Raw genomic sequence first — 27,935 nt, forward strand, 5'->3', positions numbered from 1 at the left:
AGGCATTTCACTGATGAGGGAACCCCAAAGCCTAAAGCAAAGGCATCCAAGAGAGGCTGATCCCTCAGTACAGAGCAGAGTTTATCAAAATGTGGTTTTGTTTGGGGGTCCTCGAGACCAGACTTAGGTTGAGTGATTCTAGGACACACAGAACTGAGCAAAGCTCCTGTGTTCATGGTTATTGTTTATTATGGTAAAAGGATGCAAATTAAAGCCAGCAAAGGACAGTGAGTCACAGAACAGGGGCCCGGAGAGCCCAAGTTTGAGCTTCCAGGTGTCCGCTCCCAGGGGAACCTTAGAGACAGCCCCTCATCCTCCCAGCAATGTGAGATATGTGGGTGGGTGGTCAGTCTCCAGCCCCTCCAGAGGTTAAATCAGGACCCCGTGGCCCAAGTTCACCCATGTAAATCACATTAAGATTTTATTTTTGCATAGAAGAACTGAGGTGCAATCCAGGGGGTGAGAGGATTCACCAGAGACAGAGTGGGGAGCAGAACAGGCAGGCAGACTGAAATACACTGCTGAGGGAGCAGCAGGTGAGACAGGAGAGGTCTGCTGCGCCATGTGGGTAGCTCCCTGGCCAGGATGGAACTCAGTGTGTCGCAGTGGGCCTTCGCGATGGTAGCGCTGAGACTTAACCCCTAGGCCACCAGGGAGGCCCCATAAATGACATTGTTAGTGCAGACTATCTGGGGTGGCCCAAGGCCCACAGGGAAGCCAAGACACTCTGATCAGGCAGGATCTTTCCAGGGCTGAAGGGTTATTTCCCAGGAGGCAAGCAAAGGCCAAATCTTTGTTTGGAACATGCAGGATTCAGACAACCCAGACCTGATGAGTTCATCCTCTGGTGCCCACTACTGACCAACAGTGTCAGTATCCTCTAGAAACTTGTTCAATATGCAAGGTTTGGGGGTCCCTCCAGCTTTAATGAATTGGAAGCTCTAGGGTGGAGCCAGCCATTTGTCTCAATAAGCCCTCCAGCTGATTCTGATCAGGTTAGTTTGAGCGCTGCTGGCTAGAAGAGCAAGGTCGTAGGTGGGGAACCCTTGCAGAAAGAGGAGGTAGAAATTCACCCCACACACAGCTGTTGGGACTCCCAGAAGCCGTTGAAAAGGAAGCTTCCAGTGCTGTGGGCAGGGCAACCTGCTGAGAGGAGGACTGGATGAGTTGGCCAACAGCAGGCAGGGCCCAGCACTCCAAGGCAGGCCCAGTGCCCCTCTCCACCAGCATGGCTTCCCGGACCTCAGCCCAGGTCCCCAGGAGGGGCCCTCCGTGTCACTACTCCCACTGCCCTGAGCCCCCTTTAGGGCTAATTTCTCTGTGTTGAAGACATTGAAGCCAAGATCCTGGGAGGAAGAGGGACTGAGGAAGCTGAAGAGTGGTGAGGGAGCAGGAGCTCTGGAATCAGATGGGCCTGGACTCTCCTGGCAGGTAGGAACTGGGCGTCCAAGACGGGTAACAGGGCTTGCAGTTCACACTGGTCTCTTGTCCCAAGCACAGGTTCTGCCCACACCATCTCACTCCGTAACCTCAGGTATGTCTCTTATTTTCACTGTCCTCGTCTCTCAAAGAGGAAGTGCTAAGAGGATGAGATATTCCAGGGAAAGCACCTGAGTGCTCTACGCTCAGGTGACCCCAGGAGGAGCCGCTCACTGGTAATGGCCAGAAGCCAAGTCTAGTTTCAAACCTGCACTGTCCCCTCTACTTCCAACCTCAGCTCTAAAGAGTCCAGAGTGCCATCCTCCAGCCCAGGGATAAGATGCGTGGCTTGGGGAAGAGCATGTGAGGAGGCAGCCTGTGGGGGAGAGTGTGGTCCGGAAACACTTCCCAGATATGGGCGCTGCAAGACTCTGAAGCAAGAGTCCTGCAGATCCAACTGCCAGAAGATGAAAGAAATGACTTGAGCTGCCAGGACAGGGTGGCAGGACAGGGCATTGGTCCACCCCAAACACTGCACCTCTTCTGCCCTGAGGGAGTACTTCTTGGCCCCCAAAACAAGGGCTGTTTCGTGCCCCAGCAGGAAGTAGGGAAAGAATGAAGTGACTTTGTGAATGCCACCTCCTCCTGATACCAGCTTGGAGAAGGCTAGAGAAGGGGCAAAGCTAGGATCCTCTCTGCACCCTCCTCCCACCACCGTCCTTTCCCACCGTATCACTCTAGCGCCATCTGGAGGCCATCTAGGGAATAGCCCTGCCAAGCTACCCAGCACTTGGAAACTGCCTGGGCTGCTCCCCAGATAAGGCAATCCAGGAGAAATGATGGGTGCCTCAGGGGCCCCCAAGGCCCTGGAAGGATTAGCTCATGTAGCTCCTACTGTAAACCTGCAGGACAGCCCCTAGCTCTCCAGTACTCCACCGGAGGGAAGACTTGCCGTCAGGGACTACTGTGTCTCCCCACGCCTACCCCTGGCTTTTGGAATCTTTGATTTCTTATTTTGGAGCCTGGCTCTGTTGGTACAGACCCCATGCTGAGCCAGCTGGAAATTCACACGGGTACCTGCTCACCTTTCCAGCACAAAAGTCTTTGAATGTCACACCAGCCTCGAGCTCCAAAGAGTTTAAGGTTATGTCCTTGCCCTTTGCGTCTTCACTGACACATAGGAAGGGCAGAACTCCTGGAATCAGATAATCACAAAGTAGACCTGGAAACTGTTCTCACTCTCCCCTCCCTGCAACTAAGCTCCCCCTGCTCCCTAGTTCCACTCTCCCTCTTGGTATTCCTGGGCTGACTAGCACCACCTCTCACACGGTAGCTCAACCTAGAAATCTGGGAGTTGTCTTAAATGCCTCTTTTTCTTAATTTTTTAAAATAATTTTCTCATTTAGACTCCTCTTCATTCCTCATAACCACTACCTAAGAGTTTCCAAATGCATCCCATTTTTCCCATGCCACCATCACTATTGTAGTGCAGGCCTCTCAACTGAAGTGCTAATTGCACCCCACAATTCAGGGGTTAGCAAGGTTTACAGGTAGGCTCTGTGGGCCAAAAGGCAAAATAAAGGATATTTTATAGCTATTACACAGTCTCTATGGCAACAATTCAACACCAGTAAAGTCGAAAGCAGCCACAATGGTATAGGTGAATGAACATGGCAGTGTGCCAATAAAACTTTATTTGCATTTTACTGAGATTTGAAGTTCATATAATTCTCATGTGTCACAAAATATTCCTTTTTTATTTTTTCCAGCCATTTAAAAGCAAAAAACTCATTCCTTGCTCACAGTGGGCACAAAAACAGGTCCACCAGCCATAGTTTGCCAAACCCTGCCCTCCCTAGCCCCACCCATTCTGCCTGCGTCAGCCAAAATGATTTTGCCTAAGCATAGACCTGATACTGTCAATTCCTGGCTGACTGTCAATAGTTTGAAATGAAAATGCGAACTCCTTAACCTCCAAAAGCCTTCACATTCAGTTCTACTTACTTTTTCAGTCTTTTCTGGGAACACTGGCCCCCCAAGATCCTAGTCTCTAAAATTGGGTTGTTCTACTTGGAATATTCCAGATCCACTCAAAGGGAAAAAATATGTTTCCGTTATCACAAAAATTCTGACACCAAATGGGTGGGTTATTTCCCATACCGATCAATTTTCCAGCTCCAGCTGGGTGTCCTACAACCCAGTTCTGACTATCTATCTGGACTTAAGGCCAAATCCTACAGGTGAAGCATTCAGTCTCACAAGACTGCCCCCACTTCAGATGCCAGTCCTATATAGCAGGTCCTCAGGTTACCCACACTGTGTCTGACTTGGCTACAAATTGGAGATACCCACACCCTCTCCTCAAATAATTTACTATAACATTCACAGAACTCAGGGAAACACATGGCATTTATACAATCAAGGATATGATAAAGGATACTGATGAAGAGGTAGAAGGGTGAAATCTGGAAAGTTCCAACTATAGGAGCTTTTTTATCTGGGGAGTTAGGGCATATGGGTGGCATTGGAATAATGAAATAATTTGTCCAAGTTCATAAAGGCAGAAGCTCTCCGAACCCCATACTTTAGGGATATTTATGGAGGTTTCATCGTCTAGCTGTGACTGATTATTAACTCAATCTCCAACCCCACCTCCTTTGCACAGGTCAGCGGTAAAAATTCCAAGGTTCTAATCACAGTTGCAGCCCATCCTGGGACTTATAATCTAGGAGCCTATCAAGAACCACTTCCTTCAAACAAAGATGTTCCTTCCGATCGCCCAGGAAAGCCCAAGGGAATTAGGAGATCTGTGTCAGGATCTGGGTACAAAGACCAAATGGTGCTCCCCACTCCCATCACTCAGGAATGTACCAGGCAAGAGCTTGAGGGCCATCACTTAGGAACTCAGACCAATTACTTCATTTTTCTTTTTTTTAAGATTTATTTATTATGCATACAAGATCTGGGGTGCAGGCCAGAGGTGTGAGGGATGAGAGGATTCACCACAGACAGAGTGAGGAGCAGAACAGGCAGACTGACTGAAATACACTGCTGAGGGGAGCATCAGGCAAGTCAGGAGAGGTCTGCTGCCACATGTGAGTAGCTCCCTGGCCTGCCAGGGATCAAACTCATGCTGCCGAGGCTGTGGCCAGCTTCACAGCCTGCATCTTAACCCTTGCACCACCAGGGAGGCCCCCCAATTACTTCATTTTCCCCATCCCAATTTCTTTATTCCATGTTGGATCTGTTATATATGAAACACTCAGAAAACAGGAGTTCCCTCCTGACCACCTGAAGTCCTCAGTCTCCCTTTCTGGGGCTCCTCTGACCCTCAGAATCAATGAAGTACCAGGTATGAGATCCGTGACATAATAGACAGTGAGTGACCATTATTACATATATACTTTAGCTGCCTGGGCCATGCAATTATTCATCTATGCCAATTATCCACAAACCCGACTCTTTGCTTCCACTGCAAATTCACCACCTTATATCAAACCCCACCATCCATCTTCTCTGATCCTATGCATGGGTAGCGAAGCATTCTGAGTAATATCCTGGTGCCTTGTAGATCAGCCCCAGAGCTGACGCAGGCTCCCGTCTCTGCCCATGGGCCTTGTGGTGTCACCTCACTATGCTTGCACCTGTCCTCCACCAGCTCCTGCTCCCAGTAGGATTCTCAGCCTTCACCACACTCCTCACCCACCCCCCATGCTCCTTGGTCACTTGGTCCCCAGGTGTTCATTTAAATGAGACTAGACTCCCAGACTCTTTACTGAAATCTTTTTTTTTTAAGATTTATTTATTTATGCATACAAGAGCTAAGGTGTAGGCCAGAGGTGCAGGGGGTGAGAGGATTCACCAGAGACAGAATGGGGAGCACAACAGGTGGATCTACTGAAACACACTGCTGAGGGGAGCAGTGGGCGAGACAGGAGAGGTCTGCTGTGCCATGTGGGTCAGCTCCCTGGCTGGGGATCGAACTTATGCCACAGTGGCTGCAGACAAGCTTCATAGTGCTGAGACTTAATTCCTTACATCGCCAGGGAGGCCCCCACTGAAGAAATCTTGCAGTCCCTGAAATTATTTTCCCTCCTGCACGTGGCAACAGAGGGCTGTGCCAGTGCTCCCCTTCTAGCTTAACAAAAAACTCACAGGTATTATACCTTCTTGAAAATAGAGATGTGAATTTAAATATTATTGCCAGGGCAACGGGTTATTAAGGAAGACAAGCAATCCGAGTCACAAGCTTTTTCAAAGTGAAAGGTTACTTCCACGGGACAAAGCAACAGTCTCTTACGTTCGATTGTCTGACAAGACTCCTTATTAGAAATAACATTTGCGAGGATCATTTTATGATGCAGAAAAGAATCTGGTTTTATTTCTGCTGCTTCAGAAGAAGAGGGAACATTTTCTCCTTACGGTACTGAGACTGAGGTTTTTGTTTTTTTCCACCACCAGTTAGAGGGACCTGGAGGTTTGGTTTTGTTTTGTTTTTTTAAAGATTTACTTTCTTTATGCATAGAAGAGCTGGGGTGTAGGCCAGAGGTGCGGGGGTGCTGAGAAGATTCACCAGAGACAGAGTGCAGAGCAGAACAGGCAGATGGACTGAAATACACTGCTGAGGGGAGCAATGGGTGAGGCAGGATGTCTGCTGTGCCGTGTGGGTCAGCTCCCTGGCCAGAGATAGAACTCAGGCCACAGTGGCTGGCAATAGTTTCATAGGACTGAGTCTTTAACCCCTGCACCACCAGAGAGGCCCAGACCTGGAGTTTTCAAGGCAAAGGATGGAATTTCATCAGTTGTCACCAAGAGAAAGAATGGTCTGAGGTAACCTATTCACACTCCCTGGTAGTCACTCTCCACTTCTCTCGAGTGGTGTCACTTCCATTGTCCTGCCTCGGGTTTTGTCCAACTTGAGTGTACGTTTGAGTTGCCTGGGATCTAAAGCATAGTTTCAGACTCTGAGTCAATAGGTCTGGGGTGGCCTGAGACTCTGCATTTCTAACAAGTAGGTGATGTGGTTGCTACTGGTGCCCAAACTGACAGTGAAGAGGAAAATCCTAGCTGGTTTTTTGTTTTTGTTTTTGTTTTTTAGATTTATTTATTTATTTATACAAGCACTGGGTACAGTCAGAGGTGCAGGAGGGTGAGAGAATTCACCAGAGCCAGAGCGGAGAGTAGAACAGGCAGAGTGATGAAATACACTGCTGAGGGGAGCAGCGGGCGGCAGGAGAGGTCTGCGCGCCATGGGACCCTCACCCGGCTGCCAGGGATCGAACCGGCGCTGCAGAGGGTGCAGGCAGCTTCACAACCCAGCGCTCAACCGCTGCGCCACCGGGGAGGCCCAAATCCTAGCTGTTTATTCATACATTGTTCCTGTCGGGGTTCTTGGGTCCCCCTGAGAAAGAGTTCAGCCGAGTCTCTCTTCAGCACCACATGGAAAGTTATTAAGGAAAAAGGCATTTGCACAGACACAGACAGACAGTCTTAGAGCAAGAGCTGCATTTAGTCCAAGCAAGAGATGTCTTTAAATATTGCCTTTTGGGGCCTCCCTGGTGGTGCAGGGGTTAAAGCACTATCAAGCTCTCACCAGCCACTGTGGCAAGAGTTAGATCCCATGAGTTTGATTCTGACCCACATGGCGCAGCAGACCTCTCCTGCCTTGCCCGCTGCTCCCCTCAGCAGTGTATTTTAGCAGATCTGCCTGTTCTGCTCCCAGCTCTGCCTCTGGTGAATCCTCTCACCTCCCCCGCACCTCTGGCCTGCACCCCAGTTCTTGTATGCTTAAATAAATAAAATAAATCTTAAAAAAAATATTGCCTTTTGATGGAATTACTTTGTGGAATTAATTTATCACTTTGGGTTCCGGTTGGGTTGGTTTTCTATAACAACTGATAATCCTCTTTGTCCCTACCTCCAATTCCTGCAGAACCCCCATAGCCAGTTTAACAACTCATTGATCCTTGGTAGCCCCTCCCTCTATTAACTTTCACCTTCTCCCATGAATCCCTCTACTCAAACCTCCAACAACACCCAGGACACCTGAATCCTCACTGAGCTCATAACCTTTTTTTTTTTTTTAAGATTTGTTTATTTATGCATACAAGAGCTGGGGTGCAGGTCAGAGATGCAGTGGGTGAGAGGATCCACCAGACAAGGTGGGGAGCAGAACAGGCTGACGAACTGAAATACACTGCTGAGGTAGCAGCAAGTGAGTCAGGAAAGGTCTGCTGCACCATGTGGGTCAGCTCCCTGGCCAGGGGTTGATCTCATGCTGCAGTGGCTGTGGATAGCTTGATAGTGCGTAGTGCTGAGACTTAACCCCTTGAGCCACCAGGGAGGCCCTTTAGCTGACAGCCTTATTTCCTGTTCTGGGATCTTCTGAGGCTCAGTGAATAAACAAATTAGCATCAAACAGATTAGTAGAAGTAAAATGTAATAGCCTACATGTGGCTGTAACTTCTAAAGTAAGATGGGGTGGGGGCTTCCTGAAGCTATCTGCAGCCACTGAAGCATGAGTTCAATCCCCAGCCAGGGAGCTGACCCACGTGGTGCAGCAGACCTCTCCTGTCTCACCCACTGCTCTCCTCAGCCATGTATTTCAGTAGATCTGCCTATTCTACTCCCCACTCTATCTCTGGTGAGTCCTCTCACACCACGCACTTCTGGCCTGTACCCCAGTTCTTGCATGCATAAATAAATCTTTAAAAAAAAAAAACTTAAAATCATCCTGACTCGGGCCTCCCCTGGTGGTGCAGCAGTTGAGCGCTGGGTTGCGAGGCTGCCCGCAGCCTCTGCAGCGCCAGTTCGATCCCCAGCAACCGGTGAGGGGTCCACAAAAAAAAAAAAATCATCCTGACTCTATCGGGGGCCACCAGAACTAATCGGCACCCTTGGCTGAATTAGTAAAGGATGCCCCTTGGGTGCAGGCCATGCATGGTTTGACATGGACACAGACCTCTCCCCTTTGGACTCACCAGGGCCAGCACAAGGGGAGCCTGTTGTGAATTCCAGCAGCACCCACACCCCACCCTAGCAGCCAGAGGTTTTGTGCCCGACCACACACACCTTGGCAACGTGTCCCCGGGTGGCAGCCTCCCAGGCTGTTCCAGTTAAAAGACAATTGTACTTCCTGCTGCTTGGCGCTTGCTTCCTGCCGGCTTTCCAAATTGGTCCTGCCTCCCCCTGGCAGTTCCTGGTGGCCTTTCAATAAATTCTTTCGCTACTTCAGAACACCAGGAACTCTGACTGATACTATCTAGAAACTTGTACAAATCCTCCCACTCTTAAAATGAGAAAAATCCGTTTCTCCACCCTCTCTGGAGGTGCTCTGGAGAAGAGCACCAATGATGTCCTTGTCACCAAATCTAAAGGTCACCTGGGACAGCTCTGCTCGGCCCTGACCTGGCTTCTCCTCCCGGCCTTGCTCTCCCCAGCCCCAGGGCTCCCTTCTCTCCTGTTCTTCCTCCATTGCGGGCCCCTCTTCCAGGGCACTGTCACACCCATGGCATGGCCCCTGCCTCCCCCACTGCCATAGACTGCCCTGTTGGAAACTTCCACCTAACCCAGCACGTCTGCAGTGCCCACTGCCTCCAGCCCCTGCCCCCACCCCATGTCCCAGCCTGCTCACTCAGTCTCCCAAACTCAAAACTCAGGACCCACTGCACAAGTCGGCCTCCTAGCACATTCAGTCCCTCTCACCTAAGCGATCATGAAATCGCCCTTTTCTTTTGAAACATGACCCCCACCTCTGCGGCTCCACGCTCGGCCTCAATCTCGGAATCTTCCTGGGCTCTTGCAACAGCTCCCTGAGTGGCTCCCCGCTGCCCCTTCCCAGTCATCCCACACATTCCTCCACCACAGCAGAGCAGGCCTGAGCTTCCTGGACTAGGCTGACCACACCACCTCCCCAAACACATCCCCATGGTTCCCCACTGGTGACAGACAGCAATGCCCCTTCTCCTTCTTTCCAAAGCTTCTTACATGGATTGTGGTGTCCCATCCCATACCTTCTGAAACAGAAAGTCCAGGAGAAAAGTTAGGACTAATCACTGTCCTCAGGCATAACCAAGCACATCCGGGCAACCTGGACCCAGTGATACCCAAACTGCTTCAAGAAGCTTTTTAGAAAGTTAGTTAAAAATGACTCCCAGGCTTACTCCTTTGGCAATTCTGTGGATGGTGGATGCAAGAGATTTTTCCAGAAGGTTCTCCATCACCAGAACCAGGTGGGGAACCACTGCTCTACATTCTGGGCCATGTGGAGTTAACTTGAGCCTGGTTAGCGCCCTTTGTGCCTTAGCCTCCCCCTGGTTCTCACCATGCCCCCAAATTCTCCAGTGCTGTCCCAGCTGAGCAGAGGCACTCCATTCCCTACCCGGTGGCTCCATTCTGTATGTGGGTCCCACAAATGACTGCTAGAGACTCTGCTCAGCTCAGGTGAAGCCTCCACACCTTCCCTACTCTCTCCTAAGTCAGGTGCTCCCACTGGCCTCCGTGGGGTCATGTCCACTGCTGCCCCCTGCTCCACCTTTATCTCAGACGGCAATTACCCACACCTGCTTCTACGCCCAACTGTGAAGCCCAGAACAGGGTCTTAATCAGTTTATGCACACAGTGCACAGCACAGATGGTACCAGAGAATGTAGAAGTACTTGTCACCAAAAGCAATGTCAGTCCCCTCCATCCCCCAAGGGCTGTTAAGGGCCCGGGACCTTGGGAAAGGCCAAGCCGGCAGCACAGGGGACAAGGCCACAGAGTTCAGGCCAGGGTCTGAATGGCAGCTCCACTGCAGGGGCCAGGGGCTGCTTTTACTTCTCTCATCCCTCAGCTTTTGTAAACAAGATCCCCAAAGGTTTAGCACAGTGATTTTAAGAGCCAAAAAGTGAGTCTTGGGGCCTCCCTGGTTGCGCGAAGAGTTAAGCATCAGCACTGTGAAGCAATCCACAGCCACTTCAGCACAAGTTCCAGTTCGAGTTCAATCCCCTGCCAGGGGGACCTCTCCTGTCTCCCCACTGCTCCCCTCAGCAGTGTATTTCAGTCAGTCTGCCTGTTCTGCTCCCCACTCTGTCCCTGGTGAATCCTCTCACCCCCCCCCCACCTCTGGCCTGCACCCCAGCTCTTGTATACATAAATAAATAAATCTTAAAAAAAAAAAAAAAAGGTGAGTCTTACCGAGCAGATGATCCCTTTGAAAACCTTAAGAGGTGGTCTCTCTCCAGAGCTTCGAATTCCAAGCGTTTGGTCCTTTGGAGACTGGAAATCCTACAGGCTGGGTCTTGTCCACCCTGGGTCCGGAAAGTTAAGGGTGGTACCAGAAATAGGGCAGTCATTCAGAAACCGTGTGCTAAGTGAATGCCTTCCTGCGGGAGCCCCAGCATCACCCACACCCCTGGTGTCAACTTGCTGTCTCACCCTGGAAGACCATTTTGGTCTCTTTCCTCCTCTCTGGCAGCAGGGTGAGACTGTCTCCTTCTTAAGCTAATTGGGGGATAATGAGGCTACTTCTATGACCCATCTGGCTTAGTTCCCTCCCTCCTTTAAGTGAGGGGCTCTGATAGGCTACAGGGGCCTGCCAGCTGACATCTTCACCCGTTGTCTTCCTCCCAGAAGTCAGACATCCCAGGACCCCATACAGATGGAAATTTCATTTCATTTTCATTAAAGAAATATTTCATTTAACTTTTAGTTTATTCATTGCCTTTTTAAAGGCAAATATGGGGAGCGTTATCATTTCATGGGTACAGTGTCATGGTGAGAAAGTTCTGGAGATGGGCGGTGGGGATGGCTGGCCAATGTGCACGGACCCACGGCCTCTCAGCGCCCCGCACACCTGAGCAAGGCTAACATGGTAGGCATCAGGTATGTTTTCCGAGTGTTTTAAGAGAAAGTCCACGGTAAACTGAAAACATGCCATCCTGAGGTGGCGTACTGAGGCTGCACCTTGAGGCAAATGGGGACCAGAGGGAGGTTAAGAGGCAGGGGAAGGAGAAAATGGGGAGAGCTGAGCCCAGACCCTAGGAAGGAGCCCCAAGGAGGGCAGGGTGGGGAATCTCAGGAAGACAGCCACAGGGGCTGGGTCTTCAGCGAGGAGCAGGGCCAGCTGGCAGACTGCTGGTGTCTTCTCAGGAAATGTACTCCAAGCACCTCCCATGGCAACCCTCCCTCCAGTGTCCCGCCCTCGCTTTCCTGCCTGGGCAGTTGCAGGTCCAAACACATGAGCAAAGAGGACAGGACCTCCCTTTGAGGCACCTAATCTCTGGAACTTGCCCCTCCACCAGGAAGCCCTAGAGACCCAGGTCTAACCCCTGCCCCAGCCCATGGAGGCAGGGCACCAGGGGACCCATCTAAGAAGCGCTGACTCCCCAAGACCCAATAAACCTGCAAAATAAATGCAGGAGCCAAACAGCTGTCACAGTTGCCACCTGATAACCATGACAGGCTGTAGTGGCAACAACTATCCAAACCAGCCTCCCTGCCAGTCAGACTGAGCTTGTTCACACCTGTTCACTGAGCCTGTTCCAAGTCAGCTCAGGTCACTGCTCAAACCCCACAGCTCCTACTCCACCTCAGCCCTTTGCCCTCAGCACCTGGGATACCTGGGCCTTGATTCTAGGCCCCTAAAATGTCCCGCCTGATATGTCCCTGTCTTAGGGGACTTCAGACTATCTGGGGATGTTCTAATGAGATTTATAATGAAGGTTTTGGGACATGCAACCTCTGGAGGAAGAGTAAAGGTGTCAGCCAGACTACCGGGAGAGTGTCCTAGGCCATGCGACTAAACAAGAAAAAACGGACAACTGCTCAGGGGAGCATCCCTGTTGGCCAGGGTGGGTTGTCCAACAGTAGGAGGGGTGTCCAGGACTCGGGGTCTGAACCCCTCCTGTGAGGGGGAAAAGGATGTCCTAAAGCTAATTCCATACAGGCTTTGTGGACTCCACCCCCACCCCAGGCCAAAGCCAAAGACACTGGGAACTCCAAATCCCATCACCACCCAAGGGAAGGTGGCTGGGACCTGAGGGTGGGGTTAAGCAGCCAGGTTGGTATAAAGCCAGACACGTGGGCTTTGGAGGGGTTCCCCCATTTTGGCCCTCAGCCAGCTCGCAGCCCTCAGCCAGCTCTGAGAGTGCCTTTGGGTTTCCAGGTCAGCTGATCGGGTAGGTCGCATTAAAGACTTTATTTTCCTATTTTCTCCCTGAGTTATACATTTTCCTTATTTCCTTTTCCCTTGTAAATAAACCTTTTATTAACCTTTTGTGTGTGACTGTAGTGGAGTATTCATAAGTCCCTTTTAAGCGCGCGGGTGAGGACCCATAGCCAGGCAACCCATTCAATATCGGGGCTGCCCTATAACACTCCTAGGCCCTGCCCTGAATACCTGTCCTTGGTTGATTGACAGTGTCTGCCCTGTGCTCTCCCTAGTTGAGTCATTCTAACAAATTACCCAAGGGCAGCTGTACATCTGAGGGAGGCCAGTCTTGTGGGCACTGCGCCCTCCCTGTGCATTCTGCCAGACTCTGCTTCCTGCCATGTGACCCTACTGACCTGCCCACCCCCAGCCCAGCAGACTCAACGCAACCCCTCTCTCTCCCCCTCCAGGGCAAGCCTGCTTCCTCCCACTCCAGAGCACTGGAAGGCTCCCTCCCTCAGTCAAGACTTATTCAAGTCACCCCAAACTCCTCCCTCAATTCCTGCTTTGCTTTTTCCTCTTTGAACCTTCACCACACCCCTTTTTACTCTCCTCACTAGAAAGATAAGCCCCAAGAGACAAAGGGAACTCTTGTACTTTGTTCCCTCCTGTCACCCCAGGACCCAGAACAACTCCTGGACTTGCTGAGTGTTCGGTAAATTCTTGTTGAAAAAATGACCTCTAGTATTCTCTAGAAGCATCTGTAGAAAACAGCCACCCCTCCCACTTTCTCTCCCTGAAAGGCCAGGCCTAAAAAAAAAAAACAGGCCAACAGCTGGCCAGAGCTCACTGCCCAAGGAAAGGAGAAAAGAGCCAGCAAGCTCCAGCCCTCCAGGAGAGCGCCTGCACAGTCTGGGGGGCGTGACCCTGGTCACAGCAGTTCGTTTGGACCTGGGCAGGTCCCTTTCTCTCTGGCCCGGAGCAGGGGATGGCGGAGGGGCAAAGGGAAGCGACATCCCCACAACAGAGGAGTGGATGGAAGACAAGACCTCACCAGGCAGGGATCACTTTTATTTGATGCCCAAAAAACCCCTATTTGAGGGGTTCATCTGTAACATATAATAAAAAATAAAAAAGGAGAAGAAGAACCCAGAACCCAAAGGACCGAGGTGGGGGGAGGAAGGCAGTGGCTCCCAGTCAGGCCTCGTAGGGGAAGTGCAGGAGCAGCCCCTCGTGGGGCTCCACGGTCAGTTTCTCCAGATCCAGAGTGGAGCCCTCCGTGCGGCCAGACTTTGTGCTGAGCATCAGTTCAACCTTGGCTGGCAGGCTGGTACCTCCAGGCAGGCTGACAGACTGCCAACTGATAGGTTGGCCCACTTCCTCAAAGTTGAGCAAGACCAGGAAACGTATGTTCTGGTCCCACAGGCGGACGTAGGAGAAGAGGTTGGACCCCAAGGAGATCTCGTAGAAGTCCCCATGCAGCAGCGAGCGCTCCTTGCCCCTCTGATCACTCAGCCTCCGGAAGAGCGAGAGGAGGGAGCCTGGGTCTTTGCTCTGGTCCTGCGAACGATGCAGACAGAGAGGGACAGGCTGTAGCGCTGCCTAAGAGCAGTCCCCACAGCCACCACCCCGTGGACGGCTACCCGCTAAAGCCTCACCTTCACAGAAGTCAGGTTGGTGTTTCCAGATCCAGCCGTGCTAGGATCACTGGATTCGCCCCAAGGCATGACTGGGGCCTTCGCAGGCTGCAAAGCAGGGAAAACCGGACTTGGACAAGGCCTGGGCCAGCTCTCCTTGACCCTCCTCTCCTGCCCCCAGGAGGCATAGCCTCCGCACCACCACCCAGGCCTAACTCCTGCGGGACAAGGCAGGCCCCACCTCAGGTCCCTCCAGCCTGGAGGGCTCGTCTCTCAGACATCCACAGGCCAGCTCCCTTGCGCCCCTGCCTCCGGGCTCTGCACAGCCCTCTCCAGCATTTCTGTGGTGGCTCAAGGTAAAATATCCCTATTCGCTAAGCCCCTGCAATTCCGGACACAGCCCTTCTCAGCCCCTGTCATCGTTGTTTATTGGCTTATTGTCCAACGTCATTCCCTCCAGCTCCCCTGTGCGTGGACGTCTCTTCCAGGCTTCGGAGGAACAAAAGCCTCGGGGAATGGCTGGCTCCACAGGTAAGGACACAGGTGCCGCCCTTCAGCCTGGGACTAAAGCTGAGTAAGCACCTTCACGGTGTCCCCATTGCAACTCGCTGCCGGGCAAGTTTCTGCTTACTCAGCGGGCGCCCTCACCGACTCTGAGTTCCTGGAGGCATGGAGTCGCCTCTTTCCCCTCAGTCAGTGAGCAGTGGCGACCACACTTGCCGGGCACCAGACACTGCTGTAAAAAACACATCCTCATGTGACCCTAACAACCCTTCCATAAAAGCAGCATCACGGAGGTGATCGGGACTCGAGGGGAAATAACCTGCCCAGGTCACACAGCCACGGACAAGGCAGCTGCACCCAAGATCCGTGTGTGCCTGCCGCCATGCATAGAACCGCCACGGGGGATGGCCACACCTCCCCGCACTGCACTGGGGGGCAGCAGCCATACCTGTCCAGCTGTCTGCAGGCCAATCTCATCCCCATAGCTGAAAACTGGGGTCCCCCGCAGGGTAAAGAACAGCAGGTAGTAGAGCCGGAGGAGTGGAGGCGGCACGAACATGGTCATGAGCTCCCCCTGAGACAACTGCAGGAATGCACACACAGGTGAGCCCCAAAGCGCACCTCTACCTCCCTCTCCCCACAGCCCATCCCAAAGGCCCCTCTCCCCTCTTCCACCTAGGTACTCACAGCCCAGCTGCCCCAGCCATCACCAATGGCGTCCAAATACTGAGTGATCTGGGCCTTAGGATTCCCCATGGACAGGTATGAGCTTGTCAACAGCAGGTCCTTGGTGGATTCGAGCAGGTTTAGGATCTGATTAAGGTCGGAGGAGCCCGTCCCTGCAATCAAGAGCCTGCACAGAGCCGAGCAGGGGTCAAGGTAAGTAGAGACCGAGGAAGAAAGTGTGGAGGCAAAGAAAGCTTCTTGGACAAGGAACTCCCCCCTGGCTTGGGCCTAGGATTCAGAGGGGTTCACACAGTATGGGGGGAGGGACCTGGTACCCACCTATCTTCACTGAAGCTCTTGGTGATATTCTGCCACTCGGTCAAGAGTGAAGGTGCATTCTAGAAGGGAAAGAGCAGAGTGAAGGAACAAGGTCACCACGAGGTCCTATCCAGGCCCTAATCTCACCCAGGCTCTCCACTCACGTGGCAGGGCACGTACCGTCAGAGTCTCCACATGCCGAAGCTGGAAGCCATCCACACCAGCCTGAAGCCAAAAACTCAGAGCATCCTACAGGGAAAGGGGGAAAAGAGTAGAGAAAAAATAGCAACACCAGTCAGAAACTTCCAGATCGCATTACCCACCACACACTGCCTTTGCCTGCAGAGAGCCACTCATCTTAAAGGGGCTCCCTTTCCCACCCCTGTTGTACAGGTTTAGCTATGCCCCCTATCTCCCCCATTCCCGGCTATCCTTGGTTGTCCAATGCCATAGCATTTCACTTCTCTATTTCCCTCCCAGGGTGAACCACAGATCTCAACCTCTTGACACCTATAGAAAAGCCCAAGAGAACAGCTGTGTTCATAAAGATAGCTTCCTGTAACATGTGTGCAATCGCATTTTTGAAATGAGGAAACAGTCCCAGAGAAGCAGGGAAGCGTGCCAAGACCCCAGCAGAGATGTGACCCCAAAGGCTCGTCAAGATCCCAGGGTCTGGGTTTCCTGGAGCCTGGGGATGGTATAAGTGAAAAACCAGCCAGAACAGGGCCACGAATGTTAAGAATGAGCTTCAAAGCACAGCCCCAGGCAGTTTACACAAGGACTTGAGAAGAGGCGCACAACAGGCCCAGGCCTGCAGGTTTGGTGTGCCAGGGCCACGTAGCACAGAACGCTATGCCTGCTGCCTCTCTCTCTGCTCCACATGTTGTCCCCTCTTGTCTCCATAGTCAACTGAGACTACCACCCCCTGTGCCATGCCATCGGAAAACAATCCCTCATCAGCCAATTTTAAAAATTCTTCTAGCAATTAGTGAGGACTGAACTGGAGCACCCCAAGGTGGGTGGCATTGCTGAGAGAACACACTTCTACTTCAGAATCACGAAAGCCAGCCAAGTGTCAGGGTCTGGCCCCATTTCTGTTCCACTCCATCTGAAGTGGCCAGTGTCCTGGAGTGCAAGCAACAGGAACTGAGGTGACATTCAAAGCCATTCTCCTGGCCTGCTGAGCAGAGTCTGAGCCTGTTCCTCCAGGAAGGCAGATAAGAGAAATAAGACTACTTGGGACCACAAATCCCTTGTGCAGTTAAGTCCTTCTGAACCTCACTTCCTCATTTACAGGTTAGGGGAGATGATCGCAAACATGTGGAGTTATACAGGGTGTTAGAAAACTTAAATTAAACACATAGTCCAGTTGCAGACACATAGGAGGCCCCAATGCTTGTAATTTCAAACTGGGCTCCATGCCAAAATACATCAAACAAGAACTGGGAAACCAGACAGGATAGGATTCCCACAGAGGAGAGGCTTCCTCTCCCAAAAGGAAGAAAAATCAAACCCAGAGTCAAGGAAACAAGAAAGATGAGCAGTAAAAAAAATGAACAAAAATGGGAGTGCCTATTCTCCTGCTTGTGGGAGGGGCACACCCACCAGGCCCCTGCACCGGAGCTGGGCGAGGTTACAGGGCAGGCTCCCACCTGCCATGGCACCAACACTCACCTTCATCTTGGTTTCCACATTGGCATGCTGGGCAGAATGGAACCAGGAGTCCTGGCCCCTGTAGTTAGGAGTAAGGTCCAGAATAACCCGGATGCCTAGAACAATGGAGGAAAAGGCAGTTATGAGAAAGACCTTGGAATGAGGAGAAAGGAGGAAATCAACAAACACAAGCCTGCAAAGTATTTCCTATGTATAACTCGATACAAAAGCTTAAAATGTGAACCTTGGCCAAACCCGCTGCTCTGAAACAGGTGTGCACAAAGAAGGGCCTCAAGATCCTAGTGGTCTCAGGCACGTAGTGGGGAGGGGAAAGTGAAGCAATGAGCCCTAGGCTCCCCACCCCCAAAGTGAACCATTTTAAACGTTTCTCTATTGAGCTGTAAGAGAAAAATTTGGTGTTTTTCTTTTCCCAAAAGGATCCACTCTTCACGAGTTCAAATATCATCAACTTAGTAAACCCCTACATTTTGCAAATAAGGGCACCGAAGGCCTGAAGGTAAACGACCTACTCGGGATAACAATCAAGTAGAACTGTCTTAATCACTTGACAAACCCATCTTAGACTGAAGCCCAGCACACCTCTCCTATACCTGCCCGAGCAACACTCGAGGTGGGCAGGAATAGACCAGACAAAAACTCCTATCCTGCCTGTCCTCTGGCCAGAATCCTAAGCTCTTCCTGGCTGCTTCCTTGCTAACTCCCGGACACCCACTCTTTTTCTTCGACGATTGCAGGAAATTGTCAAAATCTTCCTTGGAGCCAAAAGTGGGGTCGATCCTTTCCAAGTTGGTCGCAGAGAGGTCATCCTTCTGGTTCTCATGAATTGGGCCCAGCACGACGCCCTTCACCTTCAGCGTGCTCAGGTAATCCAGGTGCCCCTTCAGACCTGAAATGGGGGAGAGCACTAGAGCGGATTCCCTCCGAGAAGCCGCTGATGTCTTCTTCCTCTCCCCCGGACTAAGCGTGGGGGTCACGGGACTCGGGGGCAGCTGACGCAAGGAGCCGGGCACATGGCTTCTGAAACCGGCTGCGCAGGCCCCGGGCGGGCGTCCCGGGCGGGAGGGAGGGTGCGGAGGCCGCGGCCCTCGCGAAGGGAGGGGGCGCCGCTTTCTCCGAAGAAGGTTGGGAGGGGCCGCCCCAGGGCGCGGGCGCGGGCGCGGGCGGGAGAACCGCCGGCGACGGGGACGGGGACGGGGACGGGGACGGGGACGGGGACGGGGACGGGGACGGGGTCGGGGAGGGAGACCCGCGGGGCCGCGCGCGCGCGGGGCTCACCCTCGAGGCGGCCGGCGTCGCCGCCCTGGAAGGCCCGCAGGTCGCCGATGCGGTAGAGGGCGCCCGTGTGCCACCAGCGCTGCGCCGGCAGCTCCCGGCAGCGCGGCGCGCGCACGATGATGACCACGGCGCCGGCCAGCATGCCCAGCCAGCCGAGCCAGAAGAGCAGCAGCAGCGCGCGGCGCGTGCGCACCCAGCCGGGGCTGCCCGCCACCTTCAGCAGCTCCTCCTTGGACAGCCCCGTGAACTTGGCCGCGGCCGCCTCCCCCTCGTCGTCCGCCACCTTGAGCTTCACCAGGCCGTTCTTCTCCGCGCCGCCCGCCACGGCCGCCCCCGACGCCGCGTTCATCGGCTGCTTCTCGGGCTCCATCTCGTTCAGCTCCACCTCCTTCATGTCCACCTCGGCGTCCTGGCTCATGGTGCCTGCGGGACCGGCCACACGCCGCGAGCGCGCTCAGGAGGAGGCTGCGCGCCCCACACGACGGCCGGAGCTCGGCGGCTGACGCGACCCGCGCGGCTTCCGGGACGGCGTCTGCGGCCGGCGGGCGCGGCCGGGGGACAGCCTCGGAGCCCCGCCCCGCCCCGCCCCGCCCCCGAGGCGGACCTCGGGGTGCGCCCTCTCCCCGGCCGCTCAGCGGGCGGCGGAGGCGGGGACAGCCGGGGCTGCGTCACCGGCCGGCGCGCCCCAGCTCCTCACCTCCAGCCTGCCCGCCCCCCAGGTGCCCCGGAGCGGTCGGGAAGGGGGAGCCACCCCTGTGCGGGCGGGGTCCGCGGGCGCCCCGGCCCGGCCCCGCCCGGCGCCGGGAAGTGGACGGGAGGGGCCGTCCAGCACCGAGGGCCTCTCTGGCCACTTGGAAGCTGGTGACCACAGCGGGCACCCTCCTCCATGCGCCCTTGAGGCTCAGGGTTCAGGCCTCCGCCTGGTCTCCCCAACTTCGCTAGGCCTCTTGCACCCCAGGTGCCCGGTCTCAACCGCAGCCGTTTCCCCACCAGGCCCGTCCTCCCCAGCCCCTAGAACTTGGCGCTTGGCCTCCTCTACCCCGCTCGGCTGACTCCCACTCACCCTTCTAGATTCATCTGGAACTCCGTTCAGTTAATTCATCATGCAGCAATTATTTAATGAGCACCCACCACAATCCTTTGCTTTATTAACTTTACTGAATTAAATCTAATCCAGTCTTCTCTGTGATGCTGTACGATGAATCTGGACGGAAGTGGAGGCTCCCCCTTCACCCCCTGCCCCTCCCCGATTCTGGTGCTGGAATGTCCACAGTGAGGAATCCCATAGCTAGGAGAGCCAGGGGAGACACGAGTAAGCTCCCAGGCTGGGCTTCAGGGCAGCCACCTTCTCCCCCTACAATACACCGGGAGATGCCACCGCCAGACTGCTCCCCCCTTGCAGGTCACCCCAGTTTCCCCAGGTTCCCTGCCCGCGGGCTCACTTCACTACCCAAGCCTAGGGGGCAGCCAGTACTTCAGAGGCCTGAAGGCCACTCAACTTCTCTCCACAGAGGCTCGAGATTACGAGTAAGTGGGAGAGAACCAGGCTTCGGAGCAGGGCCTGCTGGACATCAACTCAGGAGGTGCCAACACCTTCAGGAACTTCTTGTTCCTAAGCAGTGCCAGCGGGGTTATTTTCAGAGCGGAGCTGAAGGAAACAAGTCCTTGCTCACTCTCCCACCTGGGCTGGAAGCCAGGGTGGCTGTGTATTTGAAAGAAAGCAGAAGCCCAGATCTGATGGAATAGCAGGTGGAAAGGGGTGCCAAAAGAGAGCCAAGGGTGTGAAAAGAAAAGGCTCAGCCTCCACCATTTCCCTTTCAGAACCCCAAAGCCCAGTCCCAGCCCCACCCAGAGGGAGTCAAACCAGTTCCTAGAGGGAGGCAGTCAGTGGGTACAGGCTGGTCTTCACAGCAGTGCTCAGAGATGATAAGCAGTCCAAGGTGCCCTGGGCAGGGCGGATAAGTGCCAACCAGGGGCTCTGAGCAGACTTTGTCCCAGCGTGAAAGCTCAAGGTTGAGAACTGTGCAGGCATAAGCACTGCTAGAGATGGTCCAACGTAACACCCCCAGGGACATAGTATTCAGCCCCAGGGCTCCAGAGAGATAAAGTCCATTCCTCCCACATGCAGTACAGGTGCACAACAGGCCTCCCCCTATCAGCCCCAAGCCTTCCACAGAAACACCCCTCAGCCACACCAGGCTTCAAACCACTGCTGGGCTTGGTCAGGCCTCTGCACCTTTGTAAGTGCCATTCCTCGGTGCCTTGCCCTTCCTGATCCACCACACTGTCTCATAAGCGCCTATGCATTTGAGACTCAGTTCAAATAACAGCTTTTCCCAAGCCCCCAAATTATTTTCCCATCTGTTATGCACCAACCTCTGCCATAACTCATGTCCCTTTTTTACACTCTCTGGTCCGTGTTTGCACTGTCAGGGGCTTGCGCTGTCCATGGGCCTGCCTGCTCCCAGGCAGCACAGAGGAAGTGCTTCACAAGTGGTGAGTAAATGAGTGATCAAACTGAGTATTTTCCTTGTAGCCACAAGTCAAAAGTAGTATGTGAAGATAAAGGGATAAAAATGAAAAAGGAGGGCCTCCCTGGTGGAGCAAGGGTTGAGACGCAACCTATGAAGCTGTCTGCAGCCACTGCAGCACGAGTTCAATTCCCGACCAGTCAGGGAGCAACCCACACGGCACAGCCAACCTCTCCTGACTCGCCCCGCTGCTCCCCTTAGCAGTGTATTTCGTCAGTCTGCCTGTTCTGCTCCCCGTTTTGTCTCTGGTGAATCCTCTCACCCTCCTGCGCATCTGGTCTGTACCCAGCTTCTTGTATAAAAATAAATAAATCTTTAAAAAAATATAAAATAAATGAAAAAGGAATTTAAACAATGCTATTTCATATAAGATGCAATTGTTGGGGCCTCCCTGGTGGCGCAGGTGGTCGAACACAGAGCTATGAAGCTGTCTGCAGCCTCTGCAGCATGGGTTCGATCCCAGCCAGCCCAGGAGATACCCACATGGCACAAGAGACCTCTCCTGTCTCACCCGCTGCTTCACTCAGCAGTGTATTTCAGTCAGTCTGCCTGTTCTGTTCCATGCTGTCTCTGGTGAAGCATCTCACCCTCCAGCACATATGGCCTGTACCCTGGTTCTTATATGCATGAATAAATAAATCTGAAAAAAAAAATGCAGTTGTTTATGTAGAAAAGCAAGCCAAGAATTGTGCCTGTTAAAAACAGAAAAAATAGGCATAAAATGGGGCAGGGGTGGGGCACCAGATATAATAGCTATTGCAGTTTCAACCTCTCCCCCAAGTGTGATCCTGAACCTATACACCCAGAGTTTCTTAGCCAGCACCAGTGAGGTCACCTGAATAAGACCCTTCTTTCCCCTGAGGGAAGGTGCTTTACCTGAAATAATCTGCTCTTTTGTTTATAATTTTGTCACCCCTCCTTCTGTCTATAAACACCCTCCATTTTGCGTGAGCCTTTGCAGCACCTGGATGGGATCGTGCCCAATTGGTAGATAATTTCTTGAAGTCAGTTTGATCTCTAATGTGGTGAATTTTGGTATTTTTTTGTTAAATATTTATTTTTATTTATTTATGCATACAAGAACTGCGGTGTAATCCAGAGGGGCGGTAGGGGGGAGGACTCACCAGAGACAGAGTGGAGAGCAGAACAGACAGATCCACTGAAATACACTGTTTTTTTTGTTTGTTTGTTTTAAAGATTTATTTATTTATACATACGAGCACTGGGTACAGTCAGAAGCGCGGGAGGGTGAGAGAATTCACCAGAGCCAGAGCGGGGAGCAGAGCAGGCAGAAGGACCGAAGTACACTGCTGAGGGGAGCAGCGGGTGGCAGGAGGGGTTTGCGCGCCTGTGGGACCCTCCTCCGGTGGCTGGGGAGCAGCCAGGGATCGAACCGGTGCTGCAGAGGCTGCGGGCAGCTTCACAACCCAGCGCTCAACCGCTGCACCACCCGGGAGGCCCTGAAATACACTGTTGAGGGGAGCAGCAGGCAAGACAGGAGAGGTCTGCTGCACCATATGTGGGTTAACTTCCAGGCTGGGGATGGAACTCAGACCACAGGGCTGGCAATAGCTTGATAGCGCTTAGACTTTACCCTTGCACCACCAGGGAGGCCTTGAATTTTTTTTTTTTTTAAAGATTTATTTATTTATTTATTTATTTATACAAGCACTGGGTACAGTCAGAAGCACGGCAGGGTGAGAGAATTCACCAGAGCCAGAGCGGGGAGCAGAGCAGGCAGAAGGACCGAAGTACACTGCTGAGGGGAGCAGCGGGCGGCAGGAGAGGTCTGCGCGCCATGTGGGACCCTCCTCCGGTGGCCGGGGAGCAGCCGGGGATCGAACCGGCGCCACAGAGGCTGCGGGCAGCTTCGCAACCCAGCGCCCAACCGCTACACCACCGGGGAGGCCCTTGAATTTTGTTTTTTAACAAACTCTTCAACCACAATAAAACAAAGTAATAAACCTGGAGAAGAAGAGACAAGAAAAAATGCAGAGAAAGATGGCAGAGGCAGCTGGAGAGCCTCTGACCCTACCCTGTATGTTGATAAATATAAATCTCACTATTTACTATAAGAACACAAAGTTCTCATTTGTCAAGGAGAATGTAAAAAGATTTTGTGCCCCCCAGGGATGTAGTCATAAAAGAGTTGGTGAATCACTAATTGTCTCTGAATGAAATAAATAAAAAATTGAATTAAAAGATTTAACAAAAATAAAAGATCTCAGAAGCTTCATTTCCACTGGACTTTCACAATAACTCCATTAGGAACAGAATACAGAAGTTTTCAAACCAACGCCAATACCTTTTATACACAGTCTGATCCACCCAAGATGAAAAGGACATCCCAGGACACATTTTAAGTAGACAGAAAGAAAGCTCAAGAAATAGTGGTATGGTTCAATGATTTGCCTAAAGAAAGGCTTTTTATTTTTAACTAAAAAGGAAAAAAAATCCCCTGTACAGCTGGCCAAGGTAATTGATGATGTTACAGTTGCTAAGTGTTTTCTTAGAGACTGTCAGGAAGAATTTAGTCTCCAAGAGTAGGTTGGGACAAAGCAAAGAAAGCAAGCAGTTCAACGCTCCAGAGACCAGAAAGACCCACGTGAGGTCCTGAGTCTTCAGAATTTAACACTCAGGCAGGGAGCTGGGCCAAGTGTCGGAGAAGGTTCCTTTCCATATGGTTGCAAAAATTCATTTCATATGTTTCCCAACAGATGAGGATTACTTGATCTCAGCCAAGAGATAGGAAGTTATTTTCCCCCAGAGTGTTAAAAAAGAAAAAAAAAGGATTTGCAAAGACAGAGCAAGCAAACAGAGGAGGTAGTTAGAAACTCTTCAACCCACTGTCTCTGTCCAACAGACTGTAACTCTGCCAAAACCCAGGCTTATTCCAAGAACCCAGAAACAAAGTATCCAGGGGCTGCCTGGAAAATACCCAGACCTTGAGGATTCTAGCCATCTGAAAAGTGGATAATGGCTGAAGTTAAGGAACTGAGCATTGGGAAGTCAATCAGCTGAGATGAAAGCAGCGGCCATCCAGTGGAATGTCAACAATCCGCATTTGAACTGACATTTATCCCAAAAGGGATCATAATTCCACTTTGGCAATTACTGCACTATCCATATTGTGGAATGAATGAAGAAAGTCTATTTAATTTCCATGTTCCAAGAATCCACTTGATATAGTAGCCTCAGGTGGAGGATTTATTAGATGCCAAACGGCGAGAACAGATAGTATCCTTTATCTTGAGCCAAAAACCAAAGAACTTACAAGTGACATGCTCGTCAGACCACAAAAGCAGCCTTCAAGCTGTTCCTTAATTCCACATCTTTAACTCCCCCTAAACAGTCTAATCCTTTCCTGGGAAAGCTTCCCAGTGGTGCATCCCTCCACCGTTACAGAAAATCTGTTCTCAAATTGAATTTTTGCATTAGAGGTGAACGTCTTTCTCCAGCTCTCAGTCACCCAGCGCTGCTCGTTCGCACCTCCGCGAAGGAGCTCAGGGCCTCTTGCTGCCAGGAGGGGGCAGAGCTACGCCGTGTGCAAAACGCCGTAGAGCAGCGTGCATCCTGGGAGACACGCCGTTCAAATAACGTCATTTATCATTTACCTCACAGCAGCCGCAGGCAGTCGATGAATTAATAGTGTCTTGTACATGATGAGGGTAAAATAATCAATTGCATAGACAAGATTCCTGACCTTGGGGAATTTATGCAAGAAAGAGGTCAAGTAGAGCAAGTCACTCTTATCAGAGAGGTCCTCTCTGTCTAGAGAAATGGTATTTCCTCCCATTAGGCCTCTTCCTTGTGGCCTTCCCTGATTAATTTATTTCTACGTTAGCATGCATCTCTCTGCCCATCTGTGTCTATGCGGGTGCTTTTTTTTTTTTTTCCTTTCTCCTTTTCTTACTAAACCTGTCCTTTTAAAAACCGTTTTTTAATTCTACCATAGCATTTAACTCCACTTAACATAGTATTTGTTTCTGCCTATCCACCAGAATATAAGCTCCAAGGGCACAAAGGAGGGCTCCGGCTTTGTCCTGGTTTCATCTCCTGTGCCTAGCGTGTGCTCAACAAGTATCAGTGGGATCCATGTTAAAAGGTCACCCATGATGTCCAACTGCCAAGAACATTGACTTTTTTTCCTTTATCACATTCAACCCCCTCTGTAGCTCCCAAAATGCAAATGTCCATAGGAAATTTCCTTTCCTAGATCGCCACACAAAGGGTCACAAACTCAGTCCTGGACCACCTTTGGCCCACAGGTAAATTTTGATTAGCTCACAGAAGGCACTTGAAATTTTTTTTTTTTTATAGAGGCATGTTTTATTTATTTATTTGTTTGTTTGTTTGTTTTGTTTATACAAGCACTGGGTACAGTCAGAAGCGCGGGAGGGTGAGAGAATTCACCAGAGCCAGAGCGGGGAGCAGAGCAGGCAGAAGGACCCAAGTACACTGCTAAGGGGAGCAGCGGGCGGCAGAAGAGGTCTGCGCGCCATGTGGGACCCTCCTCTGGTGGCCGGGGAGCAGCCGGGGATCAAACTGGCGCCTCAGAGGCTGCGTGCAGCTTCGCAACCCAGCGCTCAACCGCTGCGCCACCGGGGAGGCCCGAAATTTTTATATTAGATGCCAACATTTAAAATAGGCCTATTGGGCCTTCCTGGTGGCGCAAGGGGTTAAGCTCAGCACTATGAAGCTATCACCAGCCACTAAGGCCTGAGTTCCATCCCCAGCCAGGGAGCTGACCCACATGGAGCAGCAGACCTCTCCTGTCTCCAGGATGCTCCCCTCAGCAGTGTATTTCAGTCAGTCTGCCTGTTCTGTTCCCCACTGTCTCTGGTGAATCCTCTCACCACCACCCCCACACATACCTCTGGTCTGTACCCCAGCTCTTGTATGCATAAATAAATAAACCTTTTTTAAAAATAAAAATAAAATAGGCCTATTAAAACACAGTTCTGAATGTCTGGATCTCTCAGTCAGGTTTTTCTGAGACTATTCTAGTAAGGCAACAATCAGTTGGAGCTAAGAAGGGGCTGCCTAATTCGCCAAAGTCAACAACAACAAATTGTTTCACTACAATTTGAAACTTGCATAGCTTACATTCCTGTAGGTATGTGACCTGAATCACCCCTGACCTGAATCCTCTCCATTTCCACTGCCATTACACTCATCAGTACAAAATCCCGTTTTGTAAATTACTGTGACAATCTAATATCCTTGTCTCCCTCTTATTCCTCAACTTCTTATCACCTCCCTTCTCAGAAACTTTCACTGGCCTTAGCCTCACTAGCTTCAGCTCAAATTATTTAGCTGTACACTCTACACCCTTCTCATCTGGCCTGGAAATTGCTTCCAGTTTTATGTTATGCTGTTCAGCTATAACATTATCTAAACACCCTCCTCCTAAGGTGATAGTATTAGGTGAGTCCATACAGAAAAGCAGAGAAGAACTTAGTGAATGTCTATAAAACGTGCACGTACACTGTTTACCACAACTGATGAACTAATGTTGTTTGGTCCGTTTTTGGACATACCTCTCAGAATTTTGGTAGATTACAGTGATGGATTCAAGCAGATCGTGCTTCAAATGTTAGCCCTACTACAAGCAAAGCCTGGCGAAAGCTAACCAGACAGCAGGACCAGTCGGGAAAAATCAGACCCAGCCATGAGATTTAAGTGGAGCACCACCCCTGGCCGATTCCAGAAATGCCTCCATGCAAGGGCCCTCCACCCGAGCCCATTCGGGGGCCCAGTACCTGAGTCGCCCCCCTCGCTGGGACCCTGAGCATCAGGCTCAGAATGCGCAGTGGACGGCTGGCTTGGAACCGAGACGACGTCGGTCGAGGGTTCTGGAAGTTCGGGATCCATAGAGGCGGACCCTGCGCACGGGTTTAGGGTGTGTGTGGGAAGGGGGACTGACAGAAGGGTATGAGGGCGGCCGGCTGGGACCGAGACTGGGAGTCAGTGCAGGATCCACGCGAAGCCCGGGTCTCCGCGCCTAGAACCTCAAGAAGGCAGCAGCCGAGATTCCGCCGCAATGCGCTGGCGCCCTCGTGCACCACCCTTACCTCAGGGCGCATGCGCACCTTTTCGCGCCCCCAACTCCTCACCACGCCCACCTTCCTGTAAACGTCTACCCACAAGGCCCCAGGCGCCCACTCGCCGTCGTTATGCGCGTGCGCCTGCTGAAGTTCCGCCCCCAAATCCCGTGAGCCTCTGCGAGATGGTATTTAAGTGTAGCGCGGTGTAAGCTCGGCCTCACTTTTTTCTACTGCGGTGGTGAGTGTGTCTCTTTGCTTTGTGCTCCTGAATGAATTCCCTCGTGAGCGTAGCGAGTCTCGGGTCTCTATTTGTATTGCACCCAATTGACTGGCGGGGAGGCGGGCTGGGGGGCACCTCCGCCAGGTCGTGGCGGTCTCGAAGCGGCGGCCGGGTTTCGTGAAGGGCAAAATGGCGGCGGCGGGCGGCGCCGGCGCGCCTCTCCATGATGAGCACCTTTTCACAGACCTGTACTGAGCTCCGTGAGGAAAAGAAACTCTGAGGAGTCGGGCCTTGCGCAGCCGCCCGCAGGCGTGTTCACGGGAAACCCCGGCTGCGAAATAATCCTCGATGACCTCGTGTTCTCATTGCAGGGCTCGCGCGGCGGACGCTGGAGAATGGGGAAGACCCCTTTGGTCGGAGTGAGTGTTCGTGGCCGCCTTTGTTCTCAGTTGGGTGTTTGGGGGCCTCATGGGGTGTGCTACGGGGATGATAACAGTAATCGAACTCTCTCTT

At 52.1% G+C, this 27,935-nt stretch overlaps 1 protein-coding gene across 1 annotated transcript; it reads right to left on the reverse strand.

The window, feature by feature from the left end:
- Nucleotides 1-13,600: 13,600 nt before the first annotated feature.
- On the reverse strand, nt 13,601-27,029 carry SLC3A2 (solute carrier family 3 member 2; the record flags this gene model as incomplete). Its single annotated transcript, XM_084231754.1, has 10 exons — nt 13,601-14,110; nt 14,209-14,295; nt 15,140-15,274; nt 15,379-15,544; nt 15,697-15,755; nt 15,856-15,924; nt 17,350-17,444; nt 18,062-18,235; nt 18,625-19,047; nt 26,918-27,029. The coding sequence occupies 10 exons, from the start codon at nt 27,027-27,029 to the stop codon at nt 13,748-13,750; spliced, it is 1,683 nt and encodes a 560-aa protein (XP_084087880.1). The 3' UTR covers nt 13,601-13,747.
- Nucleotides 27,030-27,935: the final 906 nt, after the last annotated feature.

Source organism: Talpa europaea (assembly GCF_964194135.1).
Source record: "Talpa europaea genome assembly, chromosome: 1".
Lineage (NCBI taxonomy): Eukaryota > Metazoa > Chordata > Mammalia > Eulipotyphla > Talpidae > Talpa > Talpa europaea.